This window comes from Uranotaenia lowii, chromosome 2 (assembly GCF_029784155.1).
Source record: "Uranotaenia lowii strain MFRU-FL chromosome 2, ASM2978415v1, whole genome shotgun sequence".
Taxonomy (NCBI): Eukaryota; Metazoa; Arthropoda; class Insecta; order Diptera; family Culicidae; genus Uranotaenia; species Uranotaenia lowii.
In genome coordinates this window covers 130,947,356-130,972,800 of record NC_073692.1, presented here as the reverse complement: position 1 = coordinate 130,972,800, position 25,445 = coordinate 130,947,356, and the positions used below count along the sequence as shown (strand labels likewise).

The window sequence follows — 25,445 nt, the reverse complement described above, 5'->3', positions numbered from 1 at the left end:
CCTTCCTATTGGATAATTCATCCCAGAAACAAGAAAATAAAAATTAAAACCACAGCGCTGTAGTGAGAATCGAACTCACATCACCAATTGTATCGTCTTGCCAGTCCGACATTCTAACCAGTGTACTATTCGAGCTTCATGCAGGACGAGGTATATTTGTCATAGGCTTTCTGTTACCGATCAATCACAAAAAACGTACAACGGCAGCTTCCCGGCGTTTGGCCTCCTTTCAATGCATTCCTTTGTCTTGCGATGGAAACGGGAAAGGGAACGGGAGTGAAGGAACGGGAAACCCATTGAATGAGAACTGTGCTTTGCTTACTGCCTGCTATTACATACACACGCTACATATACACAGCTGCTAAAGCCGGGCAGCTTGGCCGGTGTTGTTTGCCGGTAAATTGAAGGAATGTTTTTGTTGTTGCTTTTGCTACATACACACGCACAGCTTAGCCGTGTTTGCCGGTTGATTGAATTCGAAGGATGTTTTTGTTGTTGCTTTTGCTACATTCACACGCACAGTGCTCGGTTCGCTGGCTGCCTGGTGTTGGCCGGTATTTATTTCCATCCTTCTTCGGCTTGTGATGCGATGGGGAGGGACGCGAAAACGTTTTTATTTTGTTTCATTCAGACATACGCAATTCGGTTGCGCTGGGGCTTAATGCCGGTGGGCGCAAATCGAATCAGTGCCGGTCGCGTTATCTTCTTGTACCAATGATGCTATGAAATTGACTACACGCCATTGGCACAGAGGCTGAATTTTGGGTGCACCTTCTGAATACTGGGTTCGCCGTAGAGTCGCGCGAGCTCGTGGTTCATCCTTCGCCTCCACACTCCGTTCTCCTGTACGCCGCCAAAGATGGTTCTTAACACTCGTCGCTCGAATACCCCGAGTGTACGCAGGTCCTCCTTGAGCAATATCCATGTCTCGTGCCCGTAGAGAACAACCGGTCTAATAAGCGTCATATACAGGTTACACTTCGTGCGAGGGCAAAGTCTTCTCGACCGCAGTTGCTTGTGGAGTCCATAGTAGGCACGACTTCCGCTGATAATTCGCCTCCGGATCTCACGGCTGGTGTCATTGTCTGCGGTCACCAGTGAGCCGAGATAGACAAAGTCTTCGACTATCTCCAGCTCGTCGCCGTCGATCATGACCTTGTTATTACTGGACAAGCGGGTTCGGTCGGCCTCGGATCCGCACGCCAGCATGTACTTCGTCTTGGACGTATTAATCATCAACCCAATCCTTCCTGCTTCACGTTTCAGTTTGCGGTAGATCTCCTCCACCGCCGCAGATGATCTGCCGACTAAATCAATGTCATCGGCAAAGCAGATAAATTGACTGGATCTGTTGAAAATCGTGCCCCGCATTTCGCCCACCGCTCGTCGAATAACACCTTCTAGCGCCACGTTGAACATCATGCAGGATAGACCATCACCTTGTCGAAGCCCCCTGCGCGATTCGAATGAACTCGACAATTCACCCGAAATCCGCACACAGCACTGCGTTCCATCCATCGTCGCCTTGATCAGTCTGATCAGCTTCCCGGAAAAGCCGTTCTCGTCCATGATTTTCCATAGCTCGTTACGGTCGATCGTGTCGTATGCGGCTTTGAAGTCGATGAATAGATGATGCGTAGGGACTTGGTGTTCACGGCATTTTTGGAGGATTTGCCGTAATGTGAATATCTGGTCCGTCGTACACCGTCCCTCCATGAAGCCGGCCTGATGGCTTCCCACGAATCTGTTTGCTTGTGGCGTAAGGCGGCGGAGTAGGATTCGGGACAACACTTTGTAGGGTGCATTGAGGACAGTGATCGCTCGGTAGTTCTCACAGTCCAATTTGTCGCCCTTCTTGTAGATGGGGCATATTACCCCTTCCTTCCACTCCTCCGGTAGCTGTTCTATGTCCCAGATCCGGATTATCAACCGGTGTAGGCAATCGGCCAACCTATCCGGGCCCATTTTGATGAGTTCAGCTGCGATGCCATCCTTCCCAGCCGACTTGTTTCTATTCAGCTGGCGAATGGCTTCCTTAACTTCACTCGTCGTTGGGAGTGGCTCCTCTTCGTCGTTGGCTACGCCGGCGATGTACCTTCCCCCACCGTCTTGATCTCCTGCATGTGCGCCGTTCAGGTGTTCATCGAAGTGCTGCTTCCACCTTTTGATCACCTCACGATTGTCCGTCAGGATACCCCCGTCCTTATCCCGGCACATTTCGGCTTGCGGCACGAAGCCTTTGCGGGATGCGTTGAGTTTCTGATAGAACTTTCGTGTTTCTTGGGAACGATGCAGCTGCTCCAGCTCCTCGAGCTCCTCCTCCTCCAGGCGGCGCTTTTTCTCCTGGAAAAGTCGAACTCACTGCCTCTTCCGCTGTCGGTGATTTTCCACATTTCGACGGGTGCCTCTTTGCACTACTGCCGCCCGCGTGGCATTCTCTTCGTCCATCACCCTCCTACACTCCTCGTCGAACCAGTCGTTCCGTCGAGATCGCTCCACATAACCTATGACGTTCTCCGCAGCACTGTTGATGGCTGTCTTGATGGTATCCCAACAGTCCTCGAGAGGGGCTTCGTCAAGCTCGCCCTCTGCCGGCAGCGCTGCTTCGACCGATTGCGCGTAGTCTGCCGATATTTAACCGAGGCGGGCGCCGGTTTCGCGTGTTGTTCACTACGGAGAGTTTTGGGCGCATCTTCACCATCACCAGATAATGGTCCGACTCGATGTTGGCGCCCCGACAGGATCTGACGTCGATGATGTCTGAGAAGTGCCGGCTGTCGATCAAAACGTGGTCGATCTGTGATTGAGTTTGGTACGGTGATCTCCAGGTGTCTTGTGTGGGAGGCGGTGCTGAAAAAAGGTACTACGTACGGCCATTCGTTTGGAGGCGGCGAAATCAATGAGTCTGAGGCCGTTTTCGTTGGTCAGCTGGTGCGCGCTGAACCCTCCAATTATCGGTTTGAATTCCTCCTCTTGGCCGACCTGAGCATTGAAATCCCCGATGACGATCTTGATATCATGTTTTGGGCAACGGTCGTATTCACGCTCCAGCTGCGCGTAGAATTCGTCTTTGTCGTCACCGGTACTTCCGAGGTGAGGGCTGTGCACGTTGATGATGCTGATGTTGAAGAACCGGCCCTTGATTCTCAACCGGCACATTCGTGAGTTGATCGGCCACCACCCGATCACGCGCTTTTGCATCTTTCCCATCACTATAAAAGCTGTTCCAAGCTCGTGTGTGTTGCCGCAGCTCTGGTAGATGGCACAACCATCTGGATACGTTCGTACCGTGGAGCCCTTCCAGCATACCTCCTGCAGCGCTACGATGTCGAATTTGCGGCTCTTCAATTCGTTGGAGAACACGTGGGTACTGCCCAAAAAATTTAGAGATCGGCAGTTCCATGTTCCAAGTTTCCAATCGCTAGTCCCTTTTCGTCGCGTAGGTCTTTGCCGATTTCCATCCGAAATTTGTTGTTCGTTATTCGTTGCTTATGTTTTTTAGTAGTCACAGGCTCGCAAGGCCCGCAGCTAACCCCACTATCTCGCAGGAGGACCGTCGTGATGTTGCTGTTTTGGGTCCCGAACACCACCAGGACGTTGTTGCACTCCGCACGCCGCCCCTAACATGGAGAACAGACGCGTGCGAAGCCCCCTAACTCATTCTGCGTGCGACCAAAGCATCCACCGGGGTTGGGTACCCGATCTCCGCTAAGGTTGCTCGCACCCCAGCTAGTACCACGGGGAGGTAGAGAATCGGAGTTGCAGACAAGAGGTGATATGACCACTACCCGAAGGTTGGGTGTATGGGGTCTCGAGTTGCACGTTGTCTACTTCACTAGCACTAGTTTTACAAAACTATGATATAAATATATAACACTTAAAGTAAATTAAAAAAATTGACGTAAATGTCTGTATGTTTTTTTTCCTTTCCCCCATCGGTATCGTTACGAAGTGTGGTTTTTTTTAGCATTTCGTTGCTGATCTGTCTGTTTTCCGAAGCATGTTTTACGATTTTTCTTAGACTTTTTATGATCCATGAAATGAATCATTGTAGCTGAACGTTGTCTTAGAATTATATTTGAGTTACGTTACAAAGTTTACATTTTTTCGCGTTACAAACTAAAATTTGTGTATACATCGGTTGAGAAACAAGAGAGATATTGCGATTTGTGGATTTTCAGTGAGCGTCAGCTTTGCTAATACTTTTCTGCTATATCAATCGAACGGTAACGTTTTGCTCCAAATAGTCAGCGTATTGTTTTATTTTATTTACTCCTTGCTCATTATTGTCTGCGAGCGGCTTATTCAACGTTCAAATGATAACAACTGTATGAACATGATTTTTTTTTCGCAAGTAACTCATTCGATGGAATAGGTACTTTTGCAAGGCCTCGCAAAGAGGATGAATGAGTGGATCTTTCTAGAAGGTACTAACGGGTTAATGATGGTGGAACATTTAAAAACAAACTTACGGTTCTCGCAGCATCGGTGCAATTTTGTTGAAGCATTCCATGAACTGGCCATCCTTGCAGAATAGCTGAGGAATCGCTGGTTGACTGCTGACGTTCAGTATCCGAAACAGGATACACAAAATGACGGCTATCACAGCCAGGAATGCCGGTGACATGTTTATTTATTTTGGGGTTTCCTTTTGCCCTCTGTACGTTTTAAGCAGCTGTCGCCAAGAAAGGCTTCCGAGATTTGGATCTCTTTAATTTGAATGGACACTTATCACGAGGAACTCTGCGGAACGCCCGGGAATTACACGCGAAACCTAACACGATTCTATCGTCCCGTTGTTTAACTCATAATAATTTTTGACTGACGATTTACTTTCTCCATGGCTGCTTGCTACATATGCGACACACTTCTTCGGCGGCCTAGCTTACTTGGATATCTGCTGCCGGGTTGTTTAGAGATAAGACAACAACTGTAATAAAACTGTGACGTTTATGGCCAAACGACATTGAATATTTTTGCAAGAAAAAACAATGAACACAACTAGCGAAAGCGAATGGAAAATCGACGCCCTCCGGCAAATTTCACGGGAACCGAAATTATCGATGCGATAAACTCAACTGAAACTGCAAATTATTTGCAAAAAACATGGCACTACTCCTCTAGTTGATTCACACTAATTGCAGTAGCACATCATATTGGTAAACACAATCAATTTATCAAACCCACAACATTCGTCTGAATGATGACCCTCATCCATCCACCCACATCCGAAGCTTTACCTTTCTTCTTCAAGGAAGTACTACACCTAGTAGAAAGTCCCCGTCAGGTATGGCCACTTTCGATCGCGAAAAAACTCCGTGCGACACTCGCGAAACGCATCACTGAACTGGATGACAGAGGCACCGTATGTCAAGCCTAGACCATTCCATTCATGCGGATTACGACGAGGCGGCGGCGTTCGATCGAACGATGACGACGTAGCGGGGCCCTTCCACTTTTTCACGGTTCCCGGACACCCAAGACTCAATGGGGACATAAAATTTACCATTAGGTAAAAGAAGTGGAAGTTTTTTTAAAACAATTTCACGTAGATTAATTTGGAAAGTAAATGAAATATTGCGTTTTTCTTTCTTTTGAGGAAATACAGTAAATGCACAGAGGACATTTTTCGAAACTTGAGTGTAAATTTGGAAAAAATGAAAATAAACAAACGCAATGATGGGAAGGGGGGTTGTTTATATTTTGTTTTTGTTTTATTCCTGAGCTGTCAATTTGACAGTTCCTCCGAATTTCGCCCTTGCTGACAGCGTCCGTCAAAAAAGGAAAGTGGGTACATTTTCGCTTTGCAGCCAGCACACAAACCCTTATTCTCTTTTATTTTGCTTGAAGCTGCCGAAGCTTGAAAGGGAAATTGTAGATAAAAGCTTATAACAAACTTGAGCTCTGCAAGCTTTATTGCGCGCAACCGGAACCGGTCTAAAGCTTTAGAAAAACTAGACTAAAATTTCCCCGATAATTACCGGTATCTGATTTCAGAATATAGAAACCAAACTTCAGAATTAGTTTTTTTATTACATAAGGCTGGAACAAATATCAATTTCTTCTTATGTCACCCCTCCCCTTCGAAATTTCCAAAATCCCGAAGGAGGGAATAAATAAAGTTTGAAATATTTTAGGTAAATTTTAAATAAAAATTCAAATATCCGAAAGATTACAAGACCAAGAACCAAATTTTGGAAGATGGAAGTAAATTCACATTTTGTATTCTTGATTTTATTGAATTTTGCGATAAAAAATACAGGTTTTATAAGTTTTATGCAATAATATTGTTACGCCCCTGAGTAGGCGTCGATAAAAAGGGTATTGACAACAGGCATTCCCGCGTCACAATACTCTGACATGTGGAAGCAGTAATTGAAGATATTTGTCAGCTTTCGAGTAAATAACAACAAAGTCAGAATAGAATCAAAAACGTGTCTAGCTAGAAGCAGGTGATAGTGGTGGATCATAAAGAAATAGTTTCACAGGGCCTAACTTAAAGCGATAAGGATTCGCTGGTGAAATATACAACGTATATACGCTAAGGCAAGTACGAAGGATTAGTTTAGATTAGAAAATAGTCCCCAACATTTATTTCCGACTTGTTAATTTGAGCACGGTCTAACCTAACCTCATTTATTATAGCTCGTATCGCTCGTTAGGATAAGATCAAAAATCCACACTATTAAGTTGCAACAGAATAAGCCTTGTAAGTATCCGCTGAAAGTAGTTAACTAAGAAATTGAACTAAAACCATCTATAACTTCAGCATACTCAGATTAGACCATCCGATCATAGACCTTGATTAACTGTCATGATCTAAACCTTAGCTGAAAATCTTATCATCTTGGGAAAGCACTAAAATGTAAGGTAACAATGAATTATTTCTTTAACATATGACTAATTGTTTCAATAAACTTTTAGCTTTGAAGCTGGTTAAAAACAGACTATCAAAAAGTGTTTCGCTCCCCACAATAAATATAGTATGCAATTTGGTTGCATACAAGCTTTCGTGCAATTTATTCCAATTTATTTGTTTTTTGCATTATTTTTATTGTCCCCCCTTTCGTTATATTCCAACTCCGAGTGACAAAAGAAGGATTTGAAATTTGTTCCGGCCTAATTCAAATATCTAATTTCAGATTTAAAATTTCAGTATAATTCAAATACAAAAATCAAAATTCGTAATTTGAGATGAGAAATTTAACAAAATTTAAGAAACTGATATCCGATTCGGGTTTCAGACACAAATTCAGTTACAGAAAAATATTCGATTTTAAATTCGAGAGTTCAGATTTAACGATTCGGATTTCGAATTTAAGAAATCAAAATTCCAATGCAGTTCTCAGATTCAGATATCATATTCAGATCTCAGAATCCAGATTTCCTGTTTCAGATTTCAGAATTCGGATTTCGAATTTAGAATTCAAATAACAGATTTTTAAATTCTGAATTCAAAATAAAAATTACAGATTCAGATTTCAGAATCAGATTTCAGATTTAGATTTCAGATTCAGAAAAAGGTTTTCAAATTTCAGATCATAGAATTTAGATTTGAGATTCAGATTTCAGATTCAGATTTCAGATTCAGATTTCAGATTCAGATTTCAGATTCAGATTTCAGATTCAGATTTCAGATTCAGATTTCAGATTCAGATTTCAGATTCAGATTTCAGATTCAGATTTCAGATTCAGATTCAGATTTCAGATTCAGATTTCAGATTCAGATTTCTGATTCAGATTTCAGATTCAGATTTCAGATTCGAATTTCAGATTCGGATTTCAGATTCGGATTTCAGATTCGGATTTCAGATTCGGATTTCAGATTCAGATTTCAGATTTCAGATTCAGATTCAGATCTCAGATTCAGATCTCAGATTCAGATTTCAGATTCAGATTTCAGATTCAGATTTCAGATTTAGATTTCAGATTCAGATTTCAGATTCAGATTTCAGATTTAGATTTCAGATTCAGATTTCAGATTCAGATTTCAGATTCAGATTTCAGATTCAGATTTCAGATTCAGATTTCAGATTCAGATTTCAGATTCAGATTTCAGATTCAGATTTCAGATTTCAGATTCAGATTTCAGATTCAGATTTCAGATTCAGATTTCAGATTCAGATTTCAGATTCAGATTTCAGATTTCAGATTCAGATTTCAGATTCAGATTTCAGATTCAGATTTCAGATTCAGATTTCAGATTCAGATTTCAGATTCAGATTACAGATTCAGATTTCAGATTTCAGATTCAGATTTCAGATTCAGATTTCAGATTCAGATTTCAGATTTCAGATTCAGATTTCAGATTCAGATTTCTGATTCAGATTTCAGATTCAGATTTCAGATTCAGATTTCAGATTCAGATTTCAGATTCAGATTTCAGATTCAGATTTCAGATTCAGATTTCAGATTCAGATTCAGATTTCAGATTCAGATTTCAGATTCAGATTTCAGATTCAGGTTTCAGATTCAGATTTCAGATTAAGATTTCAGATTAAGATTTTTTGCTAATTTTTATTAAGTGTACTAAAAGTCCTTTAAACGAAAAAAGGTACAATCTATTGACCAACTTATTCAATCATCTTAAAAGACATGTAGTTTAAATACTATAATTATTAAAGTGGCTGGATTAGTCGAGAGGCTGAGGAGTTTCATTGAAATCTGGAGAGTAACGGTTCAAATCTCTAAGCGTAAGTAGCTTTTGTTATCAACACTATACAATTAAAATCAATGAGATAGACCATGATTGACTGGAAATCTAGCAATCTGTCATCTGGTTTTCAGAGCAATCTGTCAATTTTTTTACGGTACGTAGAAGTTTTATGACATTCTCTTAGAGGTTGAGCAGCATTCTCTTCAGCCACTTAAACGAACTTCGAAGTAAATAGCTTTAAGAAATTAAATTTTGGGCTAAGAGAATGCTATCTTTAGACAGAAACGGTTACGCTTCCATGAACCGTTTTTAAGGGAATTCTGGTTGCTTGGGTTATTAGCGTGTTTCACAGCAGAAAAATCACGTGAGTCGAAACGTAAAAAGAACCACGAGGATCACTCGAGGTGCATAGAAGTTTCAAATTGGTGTCACATAGAACGAAAATGTTTTCAGCTGGTTCAATGGAAAGCACGTCTAAATTTAATGTGAAAATATTGATTTTGAATATCTAAAGTGTGTTTTGAAAAGTGAGACCTGATTACAAGGGGCAAGCTTGTTTTCAATTCCATCGGGTACCCTTTAATCAGCCAAATGTGAACTTTGAATGTTTCAGTTGAAGTAGACGTGTGACTTTCGGTTAGTTATAGGTCGGATTCGCTTGGGTACTTGTTTTAAAAAGGTCGTAAGAAAATACATTCAACATGTACACAGATAACCGATGTCTTTTTCATTCCCCTCCTAGAAAATTATAGAGCTCGAAGGCTCCGCTCAAAGTGAACAAAAACATTGCTCGTTACACATCGGTTAAAGTCACTTATTACGAGATGACTTAGTCTAAGTACAGAAGTAAGCCTCTCATAAACACCTGACTTGCGCTCGCCGCAGCAAACGAGAGTGGAGTGAAGAAATGCCTCCGGAACCATAATGAAGCGCGGTGCGGAGCAAAAAACCGAAGGACTTTAGTAGAAAGAAGGTGGCTTACCGCACTTCTGGACTCCGGCGATGCGCTTGGATGCGTTTTGTTCTGAGGGTTTCTTGCGTTTTTTTATGCATCACTATTATTGTTATTATTCTCATTAAATAGGGACGCTCTTTTTTCGTCTCAAAAACAGGGAACTTGCATTTCTAGTTAGAGTAGGTAACCCCATCGATATCGGAAGGAGCAGAAAAAAAACATTACGCTCTCATCTGAAGCGAAGTGGTTTTCTTTTTGCTTATCGGAGTGAAAAGATCGGACCTGTCGAAGTAGGCTTTATAAGCACAATATGGACTCTGATGAGCTTCAACTGAGCTGAGTCTGAGCATTTTCCGTCAATCTGTCGTTTGGATTAATTTGCCGCATCGGTGTAAACATTCATTAGGATTGGTGTTGTTGTTCTTTCGCATGGCGTGGAATGGATCTCGCGATTGGCATCTACAAATTATGATCATCGTACCGAAACCGTGCGGCAGGTGGTGAGGATCCAGGCAATTTTCAAACTGTAAGTTGAGTTGAGGTTAGTCTTCGATTCGTTTTGAATTTTTCATTTGAATATTTCATTTGAATCTTTCATTTTTCAGAAACAGTCTGCCGGAGAATTAAGAATTTTGAATCTTGAACGAGTCGATTCATTCTAATGGCTAAACATTTAGGACAAAATATCTCGAAAAGCCAGGAACTTCGCCTGAAGTCATTGAAATCTATCCAGATTCCAAAAAGTTTCTCACACTAAAAATGAATCATATAACGGATCCTCTACGCATCTGGCCTATAAAACTTTTTTTTTCTCCTTCTTTCCAGCGATAAAGTAAACAATCTCCTGCACCCCAAACCTCATTAACGGGGCCATGTCCGATTGCAATGTTCCGCCGCAATCGTTCATTTTGGGCAAAATCGATTTTATTCAGTCCGAGGCGATGGGAATCGTTGGACCGGGAGCAAATCTATCGACATTTATTGAAAGGAATAAAATTCCGAAAATTGAAGATTCGAGATTCAAGATATAGATTCAAGATTTAGTTTGAACATTTAGATAGAAGATTTAGATTCAAGATTCAGATTCAAGATTCAGATTCAGATTCAAGATTCAGATTCAAGATCCAGATTCAAGATTCAGATTCAAGATTCAGATTCAAGATTCAGATTCAAGATTCAGATTCAAGATTCAGATTCAAGATTCAGATTCAAGATTCAGATTCAAGATTCAGATTCAAGATTCAGATTCAAGATTCAGATTCAAGATTCAGATTCAAGATTCAGATTCAAGATTCAGATTCAAGATTCAGATTCAAGATTCAGATTCAAGATTCAGATTCAAGATTCAGATTCAAGATTCAGATTCAAGATTCAAGATTTATGTTTCCATCTCGATACAAAAACACCTGCGATTAGCTTTTTTCAGAGGATCTCTTCGTTATCAAAAAGTGATTGAAAATTTACGATGTTTCTTTTCCCAATCGCTTTGGAAAATATTTCACGCTCAAATCGGCAAACAGTTATTTCTGATTAGAGAGATAGATCGCGCCCGAGATAATATCCGATCAGTTTCGATTCATTTCGTATTTTTAATTGCCTCGCTTTGTTAATTTGCGTCAATATTCATCAACGCGGCAAGGAAGGTAGAAAAAAAAGTGCGGCAGGAAAAAAACCTTAGCCTCAATTCCGTTAGCAACTCTCTCCGCGTTCGAAGTTTCGAACCAATATCGATCATGATCAAGACGAGGAAACAGATTGCACACGTGCTTTTCCAATTGCTCCAATCGAGCCGCACCAGTAGAAATGGATAAGTTTTGCGTGGCTTAATTGGATTTACGGTTCAATGTGTTTCTTCCCATTTGGTTGAATTCAATGATCGGTTTTCGGTACTATAAACTGCATAAGGCTGAGGAATCGAGGTTTGAATTTCTCCACTGTCAATTGTTTTTCAGCCGAACATTAATAAAAATCGAAGTCTTAAGCACCTACTTTAAGTTTGATGTTTTATTTAGTAGTTGATATTTATTTGAAGTTTTCACATAAGTCTCAACATTTCGACCGAAAACTGCTTTTTAAAAGAAAACATTGTGAAAGTCACTTTAATCTGCGTGCATATCCTAAAGAATTTGAGTTCAAAATTTTAATTTTCAGGAAATAACTTCGTATTCATCCCTGAAGATCACATTTTTTCTTTAATCAAACGCACTATTCATGAACAAATTCATTGGGGGGTCTAGAACAATTTCAAAAAAGTTACAGGGATTTCAGGTGAGCTTTAACTTTTTCATTTCTTTTCATATAAAATCAATTAGGGTAACAGCAACATCATAATGCCGGGAGCTATTTCATATTTTCGTAGATAACGGAAAGAGTTAAAGAAACATAAACTATCAAAGAACGAAAGAACATAAGTCGTAAATATCATGAATTTTTCGAAAAAGATACAACGGCTCACCGGCAGGACTTGAACCGGAGATTGCAGGTTCAAGTCCTGCCGGTGAGCCGTTGTATCTTTTTCGAAAAATTCATGATATTTACGGCTTATGTTCTTTCGTTCTTTGATAGCTTATGTTTCTTCAACTCTTTCCGTCATCTACGAAAATGTGATTATTTTCAGGTACAAAGATGTACCAAACGATTTCATAACATCAGTATTGAACTATTTCATCACTTTTCTCAATTGTTTGGCATCTTTGATATATATATATATTTAAAAAAGCGGGACATTTAAGAAACTCGAAAAAAGCTTAATTGTATTGCCAAAGTTATACGCCAAAGTTATTCATAGAAAGTGAACAAAGGTTTTTTTTAACGCGGATTGATTTTGCTCAGTTTTTCTAATATGATTTCTATTTAAACGGTTTTTTGTCAAAAACAGTGTTATTTTCCTCGGTTAGAGCAAATTAACACGTTAATTGAGAGAAATATTTCAAGTCTCACATGTAAACGGCGAATTTAATATCGCGTAAAAACCAGCAATATCCAATACATTTCACATTTGTTTTATAAATTTGAAAACTCAAGAAAACTTCCATCCTTGTATACTTTGGACAATTGAGTCAAAAAAGGTTGTGTATAACAGGCAATTTAGAGAGAGATTCTGTAGAAATATTTAGATCTTTAATAATTTGGAAGCAACTTAAACAATACTTTCTTCATACCATGAACGTGCTCCAAGAACGCTTAACTGAATCAGAATCTTATTGTAACATTAGGGCTATTCAGTATTTTCTAATGTAAACTCTGGAAAATTGATGTCTATTTTGAGAAAAAAGACGTATTCGAATTTTTTTTTGTATTGTGTTGCTTATTTTAAGAAAAAAGACGTATTCGAATGATTTTTTGTGTTGAACAAATTCATTTCATTGTTCAACACAAAAAATCATTCGAATTGATATTGAAAATAATGATAAAGTTTGATTTTTTTCATTGTATGTCAGTGAATTTAGTCAAGGTTTTCCTTGAAGAGCTGAGAGAAGCTGTATGGAACAAATGGCTAAAAACCCTATCAAATGGCTAATTTTGAATAATAAAAAAGGACATAGGAACAGTGGGAGAACCTAGGGAATTGCATGAAGACAAAATTTCATTTGTTTTTGAGGCCAAAAAATATTGTTTATAATTTTTGCCCCTAAATGTATGCAGAAACATCCATTCTTTCCAGTCCATCTTTTGAGTATATTTGTTTTTGTAAGAAAACGTTGAAAAATGCATTTGTGTCCAAACAAAAAATTTCTGTTATTTATGTTTTAAGCCTTCTGTACTAAGGGGCCGTTCACTAATTACGTAAGCACGATTTTGGAAATTTTCAACCCTCCCTCCCCCCCTGGTAAGACAAAGTAAGATTTTTCAAAACCCCCCCTCCTTCCCTAGTAAGATCTTACGTTTTTATTTATTTAAGAAATTGAAACTTTTTTTCAAAAATTTCTTGAAAATATTAAACATTTGACATTTATGCTTCAAAGCAAAGCTCTTTTAAAGTAAAGTTTAATAGCTACATTTGAAAATCATAATTTGTACGAAACAACACGTCATATGTCATAAACGATTAAAGTACACATTGTTTAAGACATAGCATGTTCGAGGTAACAAAAATCTTCAATAAATTTCCACAATCCACAATCCACAAACATTATAAAATCTAAATTCCAATTAAAAAAGAGTGAAAAATCAGATAAGCACGAGGTAAGGTACCATAAAAAATTGTTATGTTTTAAACGTAAAATCATAAAAATTTAAAAAAAACATTTTATATTACTAGAATTGGTGCAAAAATGTTTAACGACTTTTATGTTGTCAATTATCCTTAAAACTCAGACTCATTTCAGCGGTAAGGGATAAAGTTTAAGGATTTTTTTTTGGTAAATCGTTTGTAAAATTAAAGTTGGTAGTGTCTATCATTAGAAAAAACTGTCTAGAAATTCATTAGCTAAAGCGCTTCATATTGATTTTTAAAGATTTTTTTCTTGATGATTTTCATTTTAGATATATCATAGATTCAATTCGTAGCGTCACAACGCGCAACTTTCCTTATTGTTTCTATAAGTTTCTAAATTAAATAGTTTGTTATGATGAAAGCGAAAAGCGACAATTTTTTTAATAATGTTTTTTAGTGTATTTGGTGACATGTTGGTTTCAAATAATTCTTCATAAATTTTATAGAATCAGCAATTTTTTTTAATAATCCAAAGACATTAAAAGATCAATAGCATAACGTCAAAATTAACCAACAATTAGGTGATATAATTAAAAAAAAACTTGAGTAATATGGTTTCGAATGACTGCGACGAATTATAAATGTAACATTTCTTACGTAAGATTTTTGGAAACCCCCCCTACCCCCCTAGTAAGAGATCGTAAGCAAATGTGAAACCCCCCCACCCCCCATATGTGCTTCCGTAATTAGTGAACGGCCCCTAATTAACATCAAAACAATAATTTCGAAGATGTTGAGATACGTTGAGATGTTGATCTGAATGAAATCTGTTTTTTTTAACAAACATTTAGATACACAGAAAATTTTTTTGACTATTACGTGTCACTGAAAACTGCAACCTTTAAAATAAATCACCTGTAATTAACAAAACCTGTAGTTTTAAATTGTTTTCCTTGAAAGTTAACGAAGATTCATTTATTATTACAGCAAATGTCCTGTAAAAAAGTTGTACACTAAAAATTAAATGTCACGAAATCATGTTTTCGACCTGTAAAATTACGGTAAATGTCCTGCTCTTTTTTGTTACAGAACATTTGCGTAATTTTACAGGAAAAAATATTTGCTGTGTACACAGAAAAAAAATAATGATTATTACGTGTACTTTAAAATGGTTGCCTTTAAAAAAATTCAACCCGTAATGAGCAAAACAAATAATTCTCAATTGATTGATTTGAAATTAACTAGAAAATCATTTAATATTACAGCAAATGTCCTGTTACAAAAAAGAGCTCGACATATGCCGTAGTTTTACAGGTTGAACAAAATTACGTGTCATGAATTTAAATCACGTAGTTTTTTTCGACCTGTAAAACTACGGTAAATGTCCTGCTCTTTTTTGTTACAGGACATTGGCTGTAATTTTAAATGCTTTTCTATTTTAATTTAAACAAATCAACTGAAAATTACTTGCATTTAATTTAAGTATCAAAATAGAAACGTCAGAGCGAAGCGTGCGAATGGTTTTAATTTGTTTTGGTACCGTTTTTCGATTTGTATTAAAAAATATATCCGGTGATCGACGTCGTGGCGGCCAGAGAGGCGTTTAAAAGTGGGGAAAAATGCGCGCATTAGGGGGACTTTTATTTTGTCACTACATCAGATGTATTGGTTTAACTTGTAGGTATAGGAAGATGGTACGATTTTCGATGCTTGTACGAGACAAGCGGACAGCTGTCCCCTGGTGGTAAAAACGGCTCCTCTTCGTTTCCATCCCTAGAACATTTTGAGTTTTCATTTTTGTTTTTTTGTTAAGTAAAGTAATTGAACGGTTCTTATGATGAATTTATTTTCACCGAAAAAAAATTGTATTATTTTCGAAAAACAAAAATCCAAAAATCGAGCCAAATCAATTCAATGAACAAAAATTTTACAATACTGTAATTTTAAATCAGCCTATAAAACAATTAGTCCACGTAAAAATAAATGACATGTGATTTTAATGCGACCTGTAAAATTACGGTAAATGTCCTGCTCCTTTTTGTTACAGCATATTTGCTGTAATTTTACAGAAAATAATTTTTGCTGTGTATAGCCATTAATGTCGTTTAAACATTCTGATATCAATGATCATGTTTTATACTCCTTACCTCAGTAAGTATTTTAAAACTTTTAAGTGTTACCAAAAAGCAACCCCTTCGAAAATATTCGAAAATGAATTAAAAAATTGATCAATGCTCCCCCAGTTTACGGTACCAAACCATTTTCTCCGTACAGGTGCTACCATCTAGAACCCAATTATTTTTTCGCTGAAAAACTCACAGAATCTCTGTTTTATTATTACAAACAAGTTTTGTTCTACGAAAAACTTCATAGATGAGAATTTTTTTTCCAAAATTGCTTTCAGTAATTTTCCGGTTGTAAAACACACTTTAACCATTTTTCTTAAATTTGTAACATAATAATACTGATCCATAGCTATATGTTTATGTCTGTAAACTTCTAAAGACGTGTAAAATTTGAAAACATGTAAATATTGAAGACGTGTAATATTCAATTCGCACTGAACATTCCGTCATATGTGATGCTTCTTTTTATTTACATCATATGTGATGTAAATTTACATCAAATAATCGCGTTCTGTGTCAAATAATATTCGTGTCATTAGAATTCCGTGCTTTTAAGGATTCAAATTTTTTTTAGTCTGCTTATTTACATCGATAAATCGCGTTTTACTTCATGTAATATTAAAGGTTTTCAATTTTAGTGTTGTTAGGATTCAGATTTTTTTGCTGTGTATTTTCGAATTGTTGTCGTACACCCAAAATAATTCACACGTCGTGGCTACGTGAAAAACTACATAATTTTTATCCAATTGATTTTCACGTAAATAGTGGAAACGTAAAAATTTTTAAATAAAAATGGAACTACTTAATTGATGAATAATCTACCTTGTGCGCCATTCCATTGCCACTTGAAATATACCTCCAACACCTACGAAATCATCTTGACTGTCGTCTCCTCGATGCCGACGGCTCCTTCTCACGGTCCTTCCTTTTCTACTCGGCGGAGCTTCCAGAAGCTTTCTCCGAAGCTGGACACAAACACAAATCTCAGCTTAGAATGAATTAATTTCCGACGGGGAAATCAATATATGTACACTTACGCTCGGATTTGCATTACTTCCCAAGCAACCAAAAGTTCGAATATCATTTAAGGAACGAACTAATAAGTTCAGCTGTACAAAAGTTCTGTGGAACTTTTTTGCTGTTCAAAATGCTTTTTCGAGGTCCATGGAACTTCATTCTTTATCAAGTTCAGCCAATACTCAAAAAAAGCTTTAAAGTACTGTTTTGGTTTCTGTTTCTACTTTTTGGGAACTTTAAAGTTTGTATGAAGAAAAACAATCTACTTGTTACGTACTTTTCATTTTTTTCAAAATAAAGTAGCTATCAAAGGGTTGCAAGTCTTTTTGTACAGCTCAATAGTTCGTAAAAAGTCTCTGTTGTACTATTTTGTAAACTTGAAAGTTTTTAATTAGTCCCAACGGGCGTTCAAAAGCAACTTCGTATTATAGAAACTTTGAAGTAGATTTAAAGCAAACATATTATAATCAACATTGGTAACTCTCAGCATGATTCATATACTTCAGCAAAGACATGTATATCAGCACCACCTCCTGGAGGAAGTTCTTACTAGAAGGAAATTTCAAGCATTGAGGTACTGAGGAAACTCTGAACATTTTTTCCATCAACCGTGGGTTCGCGTCTTAACTACAAAAGTTCGTGTTTGAACTTGGATTTCTATGACCACGCAGAAAATTTTGTTTATGTTTTATTTTCAACATAGGAATTTCAGCCTACTCCAACTTTTCTTCGTGTAGCAAAGTATGTTGCTATGGTTCTCAATTTGTGTTGTTTTCTGCCGAATGGAAAAAAAAGATCCCGACTGACGGAGTATGCTAATTAATCTACAATTTGAGATTCTAATGTCATTTGAATTGGAACAATCATTGATGGAAATTTCACTTTTTGGACAATACTGAATATTTTATAATAGAATTCATAAGAAGGCCAAGGAATATTTAAATAAGGTAGTGTCGAGAGCCATATTGGATTTTTTTTTGTGACGTCACAAAAACGATTGTATCGAAAATTTCATAGAAAAACGTATTTTTATGAACGAAAATGAATTCCAATTACATTTTGATTGTGTTGTAAGACCTCTATTTCACTATGTTATGAAAATTTCTGGTCCTTTGAAGATTGCATTATGTTTTTTTTCTCATTTTAATAACGAACGCAATGTCATCTTTAAGCTAAAATGTTCAAAAACGAAGATAAAATCTACTTTTAAAAGGTCTAGCTGGTAGTTATTGAGTGTTCAACTGATTGTCATGATTTTTATCCAATCGGTTTACCATATTCAATTCTAATGTAGAACAATTAACATCAATTGATTATTGTTAACTCGATTTACTAAAATGCGAAAAAATAATTGTGGTTTTATATAAAAGTTTGTTTTTTGATAACTTTTTTGTAATAAGGATCTTGAACTGCACTGACTTGATCATTTTCATGAAAGACTTTGAACTAATTTTCAAGTTTTGCAAATTTGAGTGAGGAAAATCCACTATTTTTTCGAACTTCGATGGTCTATTTCATACAAAAATTACTCGTAAATCCATCTTTTTTCTTACCAATCTTGAAGAGCAAGAACCCTTCTAGAATAACAGGTATTAAAAGTGGAACATTTCCAGCAAATTCTTCAAATTATTAACCAAAAAAAGCAAATTTCCTAGTAAATTAACAGATTTTTCGTGATTGTGACGTCGCAGTGTGTACTAATACTAAAGCAGGGCTGCCTCGACACTACCTTCTTTAAATATTCCTTGTAAGAAGGCAACAATTTACTAAGTAAATTGATCTTGAATTCTACTCTTCAATATGATTTGAGATTTATTGATGACCATATCATCATTATTATAATTATTATCTGGAGCACTTTTGGTAGATGGAAATCAGCATTTCTCTAAAAATGAATAAATTGGTAAAGGAACAAATTCTTCGTGTAGAATTAGCTCTTTTTAGTACTTTTCATTTAGGCACATCTGATTTTTTGAAAACTCCAAAACATGTTGAACCGATAAATCAAAATCATATTTTGAGTATAAAATTTATTAATGAAGTCAACTTACTTATCATGAAAGATATTTTGAAAAAAAAAAGTAGATATACTTGTGTTGTATTTAGTATAATTGTCAGATCGGGACAAAAAGTTTTGGTGATAATGAGCTTAACAGTTTTCGTCAGAAGCTTTCGAAATTTAGTCTAAGGCAACTTAGGTCTTCTCGATAGCATTTATTCATGTTCGTTAGAACTTTCCTCACATGGAGGCGCGTTTCATGTGTCCTTCAAGTTTCTGGGGAGTGAGGAATATTCCTACTATTATTATATTTGTTTAAAGGCTAAAATCTACTTTTTTCGAACTTCAACACGTGTTTGCATAAATAAACACATCGTTACTTGGGAAACAACTATATGAAGTACACATTAAGTTCCGGAAGAACTTTTTAACAGCTTGAAAGTGGGAATTAAGTAGAAATAAAGAACCTGAAAGTCGTTTTAAAGAAAATCATCACATCGAGTAAAATCGTTGCCTACTCATGATGTTCATATAGGGCAGGCATGTCAAACTGGGGGTTTGCGGGCCGCATGCGGCCCGCGGCTTTCTTCAATGCGGCCCGCGTAGCCCCGTCTTAAATTTTCACAAAATTCTCTACTACACAGAAGTACGCTGGTTTTCCTGCCAAAAAATATTAAAAAGATTTTTTTTGCTACAAGAGGAAAAATATTATTATTGGAAATGAAAGGTGAACCTGTTGAACATTTTCAAGCAGATGACTGGGTTTAGGATTTGGCATTTGACGTTGATTTCACTGGCCACCTGCAAGATTTGAATTCAAAGCTTCAAGGAAAAGAAAAAAAATATCAAAACTGCTTGTGATGATGTAAAAACTTTCAAGCGATGTTACGGATGTTACGGTTATGGATCAACTAAATTTCCAAAGAAAATCTTGTGCACTTCTCTACGTGTCAAGAACTAAAAAGATCAAATGAGGCTGCATCATTTGGTAAATACGTTCTTTACCTAGAATCGTTACTAGATGCATTCAAAAGCCGTTTTCGTGACTTTAATTCATACGAGCAAGAATTTTCGTTGTTTGTATCTCCATTTTTGTTTGCTCCTAAAAATGCTGCTGATATAATTTGCAACTAGAGTTGATAGAGCAGCAATGCGATTCTTTATTAAAAGTGAAATACATCGAAGTGGCTGTACCAAAAATTTTACAGCTATTTGCCTGAACGCTACGTTGAGTAACGGAAATTTGTTGCCAGAATTCTTGCTATGTTTGCAAGTAGCTATCTATGTGAGCAGGTTTTTTTCCATAATGAAAGCTACAAAAACTTCTCATCGTTCGAGATTATCTGATAAAAATTTATCATAAATAATGAAAATGTCATTGATCTGATATCAGGACAATAGATAAAATACATTATAATATAAGAATGTTAAACATTAAAAGCTTACTCATTTAAGTGGGTTGTGCCAACGTAAGAACTTTTAACTACACAAATAACACACGACGTATTACAGGACACGACACTTATAGAGAATTCGTTTTCGTGTGGTGGTGCACCGGGGCACTACCGGTAGTGCACTTTTTGCCGTTTTCATGCTCGTTTTCAGGATGAGTAGTCCACTGGTAGTGCACCATAAAGTGGACGGTGGAACACTCTGAAAATATTCGGTGTTGCTTGCGCTCTCACCAATACTATCATGAATTTTGACAGCACATGCTTCCCGATGTAAACAAATATCAGCTGGTTGGTTTATTTCTATACCGTATAAATTGCGTTCGAGCTGTTTTTTTCTCTTTATTATCCCGAAGAACGGAAACTTGTTCCGGATTCAATACCAGTGCCGTTTCCAACAGAGGCGGAGAATTTCACCTGGATGGCACGTTCCAAAGCAAACAACGCTTCCAAGAAGAAATCTGCCCAGAAGGCTTGCTGCAATCAGTTCCAGGCGATGCCGAAAAAGAGCAGCAAATCCGAGTGCAAAAAGGCCAACCCAAAGATCTGGTGGAATCGCCCAAATCGAAAAGTTTTCTTGTTCGGGAGGGTCTTATAAGTTGGTCTCCACAGCAAGAATCGTTCAGCTGCATCGAAGCTACTCTGCTTCGAGCTGTGCCTTAGGGTGACGATGCTCGGTTGCGCCAAGTCCCGGATTCCCACCCGTTGCCCTTCAATAACGGTAGTTCGAGACTACACCCGCATTGGGAGCTTGAATTTCGTTTCGGTCTGTTAGCAAAATTTTCTCCCCCGATTTCCGCGATCTGAGTTCGCCAATTTGACTTCAAGAATTTTTCTTTTGTCATCTGAAAACGGAAATAGGTACTCGAGGTATTTGCGAGGAATAAACGTTCAAAATACCGGAACCTTCAAGCTGGGGTAACTGCAGTCTAGCAGCAGCAAACATAGACCACCCAGAATCAGCTGGTATTGCAGTTATCATCAGAGCCAGAGGCGAATCTACCAAGCAAAATAAATCTGAAATCTTCACAATTCAACATAGTATATAAATTCATGCTAAATTTTTCATATTATTTAAAAGATAATGATCAACTAAAGTAAATTTCATTTCAATTTTCGAAGTCAAACGAAAACAAATACCAGCTGTAATGGATTTTTGACAGCTTGATGTTTTCTGTTGACACTGCCGATTTCACGTACACCAACAAAGGTGGGTGCGAAACTCGATTCATGCTCGTTTTCAGCGTGGAAGGTGCAACACTTTCGGGTGGTGAAAACAAATACGGTATTAACGTTCTTACTAACGGATCCGTTAGTGAGAACGTTAAGTGTCGTGTCCTGTAATACGTCGTGTGCTATTTTTGTAGTAAGCTTACATAAAAATTTAACGCAAAATTTCATTCCAAGTTTACTTATAACTATATTCCGTTTTATTGTATCTAATCTCCGCGAAACTAAATGATTTCTAACTGATTTTGGCTGCGGCCCACTACATTATCAACATTTTTTAATGTGGCCCGCACACTTAATCGAGTTTGACATGCCTGATATAGGGCAACAAGTATGGATCTCAACTTTCAAGCGGTGAGCTCGGGTTCGAGGCTTGGTAAGAACATGTTTTTTAAATGTAATGTGAGTTAGTAACAAATATAGTTGATTAATATGAATCAAAATAGCAGACTTGAGAAGGCAATTGAAGGAGCGGAAGAGTAATTTTTTCGATTTTTTATGCTGCTTATAACGAGGATTTTGAAGCTGGTTAGAAGTTGTTTGGCGATTTATGCGAACTTTTTTTCAACTTTAAAGTTCGTTTAACTACTTAAAAATTGAGCTGAAAAGAAGTTGTATTAGCATACTCGATTAAGCTGATTAAACCTGATAGAGGAATGTTATCCGAACTTTTGGTTGCTTGGGTTGTGCCAGGACCCCGCAGGATGACAAGTGTGGTCTACTGGTCGACTTCCGACGACAGCAAAAAAAAAAACAAGTAAGCTGACTGTCCCTTTTCGAATAAGAATTTATTACCACTATCATCCACTTGCAATTTACGCGAAATTCATGTGTAAATTATGTGAAAGTAAAATAGTTTTTACCAGGGCATCCTTGATAATCTGTGGTTACACAAAACTCACGTAAAATCGATAGGATGCCACAAAATCTAAATTTACGTTAAAAACCCCGTAGAGAAAATTTCAAAATTATTTTGGGTTTACCCTCCCAAATCCCGCCTTAAGATGGAGTTTGTGTTTCATCTCTCCTGCCTAAATAAGGATATTTATTCTCAAAAAATCAATCAAGAATGGTGGTATTTCTTCAACCTAATCATTTTATAGAATGAAAAACATATTGACCAAGAATTTCTGAGGCTACCAAATAGAATTTTTTTCGAAAAATAGGCAGTTTTCTCATATTTTTAAGTTTCTCTTAGCTGTTACTTTTGACAACTGCTAGTGAATTGATTTCAGTAACAAGAATTCAATGATTAACATATGTTTTATCACTAAGCGAAAAAAAAATGGAATTCAATTATTCAATGCGGTTTTATGACATTTTAATATATCCCGTTTAAAGGCGAAGTTGGGCACTAGAGAGTTTATCTTGGAAGATGTCCCATTTTTTAGCATCATAAATATATCTTTAAATTACCTTATCAATAACACAAGAATTATATTTTAACAAAGCCGAATAAAATAAAATATGCCGTTTTATACGAAGTGCTTCCGTTTCATCAGGCGAAGTGTTTGTTTGTGAGCCTTCTAAAACCTGATATTTTTGAATTATGAATATTATATTCTTAACAAAAACCAATGCTGCAAGATAAGCACAAAATTTGCTCTTTTGTGACTAAAACTATATGTTTTCAAAGATAGGAAACAGTTTTAAGATATATTGAATATTAAGTTATTGATTGATTTCTGAAGAAAATTCGTGTAGATCATTGTTACCCCGGTGATCAAAGTTCCTCCAGTTTACGGTACTTATAATTTAATTTTTCAAACATCTCGAGGAGTTTTAAAGATGTTTTTCCATAAATTGTTACAAAACCAAATTATGTTTTATAACCATGTTTTGTAGCGTAAATGTAGTTTCTTATCAAACAAATATTGTTACTTTGGAAGCTGTTACGTCAAAAGTTTCATCCATGAAAATAGACTATCTTCTCTTCTAGATAGCCGGAAACAAGCGCTAATAACCTCACTTCAGTTGCCCTAGCTGGTTCCTGGTTAGTTCTTAAAACGGGTTCCGCTTATCCGGATCATCATGAACAACATCATCATCACACCCACCGCCCTTCTCCCGGAATCGGAAAGCAACTCTGCGGAAGATCAATATTATAGACCAGGTACCTACTTACTGACTTGCCAGATGATTTATTTCCACCGTGGCCGAAAGTTGGTAGAAGCCGGAGGAAGAACGTCAGAATGAAAAGATTGGGAATCAATTTTTCGAAGAGGCTCAGGAAGCTTCTTCCTTCCTTGCTTGATGGTTTATCCCGAAATATATAAGGGCAGGTGTATTCTCGATCGATCCATCGATGGATGTTCGCGCACACGCATTTCCTCGTGGCTGATCCATGAAGAGGTATAATAGTGAATCAATAATCACTCAATTTGTTGAACTTTTTTCATCTCGGAGGGAAGAATTGCTTTTTCGGCATCATTTTCAATTTTTCGATATGTAATGGGAGGAAGCTGGAATAAATTGCTACCGGAGGTATATTATAGCAATTTCTACTGATAATTTGCGGTTTAATAAGCATCCTGGGCTAGAGTGTTTTCTCTTCTTTTTAATGCAAGCCAAAAGTGGGGTGTTAATCCATGGAGCCATAAAACACGTCGAATAAAAATCTCATCGCTGCGCTCAAAATCTACTAGGTAGTTACGCATTTTAAGTATAACATGCAGCTCGCCTGAGTGCGGCCAACAATGCGGATTCGAAATTTCCTCGGAAAACGAAATGTTTCGTGACATCATCTTATTTGTAAGTCAAATTCATAAAGTTCTCGTACGGCCAATGATGGCCAATGCCTTCCCATTTCCATTGAGTTGAGGTCCATTCAGGTGCGGGTTGTGGAACTCATAAAATCAGCAGAGCGCATCTCCGGCCTTGATTTCGGAGCCTCTTTCATCGGCACGGAACAAAAGAGCTCCGGTCTTCGTCTTGTCTTGGTGAAAAATTGGCACGGTTCGGAGAGTTTCCGCCGTCCGATGAAGATGCTTGCGTTCGGAAATGATATCAGCAAATAGATCTGTGATTGTTATCGGACTTGTGGATGCTATGTAGCTAAATTGTTAATTTAGCATTTGCAGGTCCTCTAAATTTCTTCGAAAGGAAGTTAAAACTAGCTACAAAAACAAAGAATTTATTGATTGTGCAGTTTAAACTTTCAGTTTTGAAGCTTGCCAGATTGCCCGGTTATACGTGGACTTTCCCGGATATTTGACACACAATATAAGAAAAATCCAGTCCGGCCGGATGCCGGATTTTGATCAAAATACTTCGGATTTTGCTCGGATTAATTCACTTTATTTGGCAAAATATAACAAAAAACTCAAATTTAATTACATATTATAATTTTCGATTTTCTGTCCATAAACAAATTTTTTTGAGCAAGTCTTATCTACATAATAATGAATAGTTGTTTTGTAATCTTAAAATAGGATTTAAAGTTTGCTGATGTGTTTTGACGGAAAAAATATTTTAAGTGTTTTCTTCTTAATTTTCGTTGAATAATTGATTTTTGTTGAAATTTTGAAATTAAATGCCCGGAATTTGCCAGGTTCTTAGATAAAATTGCCTAGATTAGCCCGGTCCGGATACATCCGATATGTTTCCGATAGTGTGGTACAAAAAGTTTCAATCTTTCAAGAAAATTCACTTAGGAAAAATATATATTAAACCCATTCACCATTGTATTTGCTCATTTATAAGTTTTTGTAAAAAAATAATAAAAGCCAAACATTGTCTTAAATCTATTATTAACATTGAGTGAAATATGAAGGTTTCTAGCTGATATTGTATAAACGAAAATAAGCTAAAAATTAGCTGACTGGCGAATGGTAGACAATGTGCAACTCGAGACCC

At 37.2% G+C, this 25,445-nt stretch overlaps 1 protein-coding gene across 2 annotated transcripts in view; it reads right to left on the bottom strand.

Annotated features, from left to right (window-relative positions):
• The window catches only part of LOC129749648 (abhydrolase domain-containing protein 2-like), an 82,270-nt gene extending 76,799 nt beyond the window's left edge, over positions 1-5,471 (bottom strand). The window contains exons 1-2 of one of the 2 annotated variants that reach the window (XM_055744681.1): positions 5,241-5,471; positions 4,473-4,930 (exon numbers count right to left, since the gene is read on the bottom strand). In XM_055744681.1, the coding sequence (XP_055600656.1) occupies positions 4,473-4,627 (155 nt within the window). In that variant the 5' untranslated portion in view covers positions 4,628-4,930; positions 5,241-5,471. Of the gene's footprint in view, positions 1-4,472 lie in introns of both variants that reach the window. The other variant, XM_055744680.1, reaches the window with a different exon arrangement.
• Positions 5,472-25,445: the final 19,974 nt, after the last annotated feature.